The sequence below is a fragment of the Bison bison genome, unplaced genomic scaffold (genome assembly GCF_000754665.1).
Source record: "Bison bison bison isolate TAMUID 2011002044 unplaced genomic scaffold, Bison_UMD1.0 scf7180017864266, whole genome shotgun sequence".
NCBI lineage: Eukaryota > Metazoa > Chordata > Mammalia > Artiodactyla > Bovidae > Bison > Bison bison.
Genome location: NW_011494838.1, coordinates 2,551,109 through 2,557,280, shown reverse-complemented (window position 1 = coordinate 2,557,280; position 6,172 = coordinate 2,551,109). Strand labels below are relative to the sequence as shown.

Genomic DNA, 6,172 nt, shown 5'->3' with positions numbered 1-6,172 from the left:
TCAGTTTTCATTCCAATTCCAAAGAGAGGCAATGCCAAAGAATGCTCAAACTACCGCACAATTGCACTCATCTCACACGCTAGTAAAGTAATGCTCAAAATTCTCCAAGCCAGGCTTCAGCAATACGTGAACCGTGAACTTCCAGTTGTTCAAGCTGGTTTTAGAAAAGGCAGAGGAACCAGAGATCAAATTGCCAACATGCGCTGGATCATGGAAAAAGCAAGAGAGTTCCAGAAAAGCATCTATTTCTGCTTTATTGACTATGCCAAAGCCTTTGACTATGTGGATCACAATAAACTGTGGAAAATTCTGAAAGAGATGGGAATACCAGACCACCTGACCTGCCTCTTGAGAAATTTGTATGCAGGTCAGGAAGCAACAGTTAGAACTGGACATGGAACAACAGACTGGTTCCAAATAGGAAAAGGAGTACGTCAAGGCTGTATATTGTCACCCTGTTTATTTAACTTATATGCAGAGTACATCATGAGAAACGCTGGGCTGGAAGAAGCACAAGCTGGAATCAAGATTGCCAGGAGAAATATCAATAACCTCAGATATGCAGATGACACCACCCTATGGCAGAAAGTGAAGAGGAACTAAAAAGCCTCTTGATGAAGGTGAAAGAGGAGAGTGAAAAAGTTGGCTTAAAGCTCAACATTCAGAAATCGAAGATCATGGCATCCGGTCCCATCACTTCATGGGAAATAGATGGGGAAACAGTGGAAACAGTGTCAGACTTTATTTTTGGGGGCTCCAAAATCACTGCAGATGGTGACTGCAGCCATGAAATTACAAGATGCTTACTCCTTGGAAGAAAAGTTATGACCAACCTAGATAGCATATTGAAAAGCAGAGACATTACTTTGCCAACAAAGGTCCATGTAGCCAAGGCTATGGTTTTTCCAGTGGTCATGTATGGATGTGAGACTCGGACTGTGAAGAAAGCTGAGCACCGAAGAATTGATGCTTTTGAAGTGTGGTGTTGGAGAAGATTCTTGAGAGTCCCTTGGACTGCAGGGAGATCCAACCAGTCCATTCTGAAGGAGATCAGCCCTGGGATTTCTTTGGAAGGACTGATGCTAAAGCTGAAACTCCTGTATTTTGGCCACCTCATGCAAAGAGTTGACTGACTGGAAAAGACTCTGATGCTGGGAGGGACTGGGGGCAGGAGGAGAAGGGGATGACAGAGGATGAGATGGCTGGATGCCATCACGGACTTGATGGACATGAGTTTGGGTGAACTCTGGGAGTTGGTGATGGACAGGGAGGCCTGGCGTGCTGCGATTCATGGGGTTACAAAGAGTTGGACACAACTGAGCGACTGAACTGAACTGAGTGGCAAATAAGGGTGGTAACGTGAAAGCTGAGTAGGAAACAGGTGTTGTGTGAGGTGATTTGTATCATATAAAGGAGACTGAGCTTGTTTCCAATGGAAACAATGAAAACAGTGACAGACTTTAATTTCCTGGGCTCCAGAATCACTGCAGATGGTGACTGGAGTCATGAAATTAAAAGACGCTTGCTCCTTGGAAGAAAAGCTATGACCAACCTAGACAGCATATTAAAAAGCAGAGATATCACCTTGCCGACAAAGCCCCGTCTAGTTAAGGCTATGGTTTTTCCAGTAGTCATGTATGGTTGTGAGAGTTGGACTATAAAGAAAGCTGAGCGCTGAAGAATTGATGCTTTTGAACTGTGGTGTTGAAGAAGACTCTTGAGAGTTCCTTGGACTGCAAGGAAATCCAGCCAGTCCATTCTAAAGAGATCAACACTGAATATTCATTGGAAGGACTGATGCTAAAGCTGAAACTCCAATACTTTGGCCACCTGATGCGAAGAACTGATTCATCTGAAAAGACCGTGATTCTGAGAAAGATTGAGGGCAGGAGGAGAAGGTGACAACAGAGGATGAGATGGCTGGATGGCATCACCCACTTGATGGACGTGAGTTTGAGCAAGCTCCGGGAGTTGGTGATGGACAGGGAAGCCTGGCGTGCTGTGGTCCATGGGGTTGCGAAGAGTTGGACACACTGAGCCACTGAACTGAACTGAGTGTGTTGAATGTAGATTCCAGTGGCAGGGAAACTGGTGCACTGGTATGTTGCCATTGCCTGGTGCCACATCTGGCATGTAGCAAGTGTGTAGTGAATATCTGTTGAATCGTGACTGTTTTGTTTTTTGTTTTTTTTTTTAATCTTTTGGCCATACCACACGTGGCATGTGGGATCTTAGTTCCCCAACCAGGGATCAAACCCATGCCCATTGCATTGGCAGCTCGGAGTCCTAACTGCTGGACCATCAGGGAAGTTCCAAATAGTGACTGTTTCTAAACTTGAGGGAAGACCCAGGAGAGAGAAAGGTTGAGGATCCAAGAACACAAGGAGAGGAGATGGGGAACATTATGGCAGAGCATGAGTACCTTAGCTGAACTTTGAAGAAAGGAAGGGAGAGAGGGAGAGGCATAGAAAAGTGGAGAAGGAGGAAAGGACTGATGGAGAAATTTCTCGCTGAACAGTCTTCAGTTTCTTAGTATGGAGGAAGTGGCATCTCCTGTAGGGCAAGAAAAGTTTGGCAGGTTGGGGATAGTGGCCCCTCCTGACCAAAGAGAGCCACACCAGGGTACTGTCCAGGGGAGCAGTAATGGCTTAATCTCCGGTGACTGATCAGAACAGCCCCTGATGCATATGCTTATATGTCGAGCTTATGTCAAGGCATCTGTTGTATAAAGCATTTATTCATTTGTTTCCAATTAGTATATTGAAAATCTGGAAAAATGTACTAAGCTTGAAATACTGAATCTCAGCCATAATCTAATAGGGAAGATTGAGAAGGTGGACAAGCTGTTAAAGTTACGTGAACTCAACCTATCATATAACAAAATCTGGTGAGTAAAGCCTCCTCCGGGTGGCACTGCACGGTCTTTGTCTTTGGTAATGAGGTGGGTCCACACTGCCCGTGTTACTGCAAGAAGCCTTTGGAAGAGCCAGCACTTTGGTTACTCACTTGTAGTCTAGCCCTTCACGTAGGATAATTGTCATGTTTTGGCATTTCTAAAGTACAGAATAATACCTAGTATTACCAAAGAAGGAGCTACACTTTTTGATTACCAAATTTTATCTTTGTTCCATTTTTGACAGGAAGTTTTCCCAGCTGCAGTCTGTGATGAACTGCCTTATTCATTAAGAAAGTTGGCATGAAGCAGAGTGTTTTAACCCTGTCATTTTGATCCTAAAGATATTTTGACCTGTTTTGAGCCTATGCATTTTATCCTGATGTTCTTTGCTCATTTCTGTAGTAAATATGCCTTCAGTCTTGTTTCTACTTCATAATATATATTACTCTGAGAAATAAACATAATAAAACTGACAGAGGCTAAAAGTACACATAGAAAACTCGTTTTAGGCAAAATGATACAATTATCAAGTGTTGAAAATCTTTACGTCTGTATATTTTCCCTCCACGTAAGACTTGGTATATATAATGGCCAAAGAACAAAACAGCCTAACTGTAGCAGAAGCTCTAATATGGAAAAAATGAAATGGTGGGAAAATATGATTAATGGATTAAATCCTTAATGTAAAGTTTGTATAAAAAAAAATTGATCCTGATGAAAATATTTTCAACAAAACAAAACTGTAAGTAAGTTTGCCTAGTATAGAGAATTGACAAACGAATTAAATTGCAATCAACTCAGGAAAATATTTCATCAATGAAAATTCACCAATGCAGGTGATAAATTTTTTATTAAATATTGACTAAAACATCTTTATTCATAAATACAGTACATTCTGGGGTTCCACCCGCTCACAATGGCAGCCGTATCTCATGGCTGGCATAGCTGATCTTTGGTGGTGACTTAAGGTCGTAGTTGAGGACCTCTTCTCGAGTGCAGGGCTGTGGAAGCCTGTAGAAGGCTGCGTAGCAGGGTGTGCTGCTGAGCTTCCTGGCTCTCCCCTTGCTGTCCACTGGCAGTCTTCACAGTGTTTGGGGAGACTTTCCCAGGCGGCCTCTTCTTTTCTGTGTTGTGGGACACTAAAGTCCAATAGGTAAGATAGTTGGGATTCCTGGGCACGGACAGTAATGAAGAGTTTACTGGAGCTGTTCTGCTAAATTTGTTTTTAGCCAGTATTTTAAAATTCTCATTTGTAAATTATAGTTATGAAAAGCAACTCCACATAAAACCAAGCCTGTTTATTTTTAAAATACAATGAAGGGACACTATCATTGTACTTACTAAGTTTGATTTTACCCTTTGGTTTCTAGCAAAATTGAAGGCATAGAAAATCTGCACAATCTACAAAAGCTGAACCTTGCAGGAAATGAAATTGAGCATATTCCAGCGTGGTTAGGGAAGAAGTTAAAATGTTTGCGAGTCCTCAATCTGAAAGCCAACAAGATATCATCAGTAAGTTGTTCAAAGTAGCAAGAATATTTACATTTTTTGGACTTGTTGAGGTAAAAAGATTAAAATCTAAGCGTTTTTTTTTTAAATGGGACTTCTTCTGATGTCCTTGACCAAACATCAAATGCAGATATAACTTAGTATTCTCTATGGTAATTAAATATACACAGACCTGGTTTTGCATGATTACATGGTAACTGAGAGTTGATCCCATAGCATTTTCCCAGCTTTCATTTCATTTGAGCCTCTGAGTACTTTTCTTACAGAGACAGTGCAAGGGTTATTTTTATAATTCTGTGAATTAGGCACCATTTTTTTATTCCCATTTTTAAGTAAAGTCTTGGAGAGGTTAACTCTCAAGTTAACCCAAAGTCCTTCAGCTTGTGCCGGAATCCATGTCACTGAATGCCTGGAACAGAGTTCTTTTTTTTTTTTAATTTATGAGTTAATCTGAATTAACCTTGATTATAGTATTAAGTGTTACAGGAATTGTTAATCACTAGCTTTTTGTAGTAAAGCAACTTTATCACGGTTCATATAAGCTGATGGTGACATGTATTTTTCTCTGTCATAAAATATATGAGTATATTTTATAATTTTCTTGTAACATTTATACAGTTAGATATTCAATAAACATTGCAAAGTGAAAGCATTAATTTATTTAAATCTGTATTAAAATGGAAACAATCCTCCTGTAATTTAAAGAACTTAAGCCTTAGAATTTAAAATAAAAGAGGTGACTTCTAGTATGGGTCTAGATTTGCCTTCTGTGATCTTTGGATAAATTTTCATCTGTCTAAAACTCACTGTTTAAATTGGAAAAAAATAGTTTCTCCCCTGCCTTCTTTATGGAAGTGGTATAGGGCTCAGATGGAATGATAAAATGTGAAAATAAAAACTTTAAGGAATATAGCCTTAGAGTTATTTAGTATTTTACACTTTTACCGGCATAAGGTAGTAATAATAAGTAACTTTTGTTTAAGGCTGTGCAGTGTCTCTGCTTTCCTGTTTCATCTTTATGAAGGTCTGATAAGGTGACTCTGCCATTTCACCGTGGCAGCCCAAAAGACTCAGACCCGAGCTCCATGCCACGTTACACGGCGTCACCGTGGAGATCTCGCAGTTTAGCGGGTGATGGGAGGAGGTAGCCAGGAATTCATCTAACATGGCCACGCACGTTCCTAAAGTAGTTGATCCCTAGATAGTACTGTTAGCTATCAGGAAGCTCATTCAGTAAATGCTTATCTATTATTATGTCTAGTTTTGTCCACTCTCTCGTCTGTTCGTGTTTGAATTGGCTTCAACGAGAGCCTCTGTTCAGGGAGATTTGTCTGCACGGGCTATTAGTAGTAGTATTCTCAACCTTTTAAAATCCCTCTCTGGATAAATGTAAAACCTCACTTCAGAACTGTGAATGTTTCTGTGTATCCTTATTTCTTTTAAATCAACTATAACAGTTATCTGAAGATTTACAAAACTTTTTTATAGCCATTTATGTTTTTGATTTGTTCATTCAGTGTAATGAAAAGATAATAGGATTAGAGTTACCCAGTCTTGAATTCAAATCCTATTTCATTCACATATACTCTTTGAGCTTTGAGCAAGTCACCTAAACTCTTTGAACCTCAGTTTCATGATCTATAAAATTCAGATGCTATGTCATAGGTTTCTGTGAGGAGTCACAGATGACATGGCATGTGGAAAATGCCAAATATTGCTCTTGATACATTCTAGATCCTCAAATATTCCTTTCTGTTCTCCCTTCAA

At 40.1% G+C, this 6,172-nt stretch overlaps 1 protein-coding gene across 1 annotated transcript in view; it reads left to right on the top strand.

Moving 5' to 3' along the window:
* Nucleotides 1-6,172, top strand: part of CNTRL (centriolin) — an 87,197-nt gene that overhangs the window by 11,667 nt on the left and 69,358 nt on the right. The window contains exons 4-5 of the mRNA XM_010848414.1: nucleotides 2,757-2,887; nucleotides 4,267-4,408. Coding sequence (XP_010846716.1) covers nucleotides 2,757-2,887; nucleotides 4,267-4,408 — 273 coding nt within the window. The remainder of the gene's footprint in view (nucleotides 1-2,756; nucleotides 2,888-4,266; nucleotides 4,409-6,172) is intronic.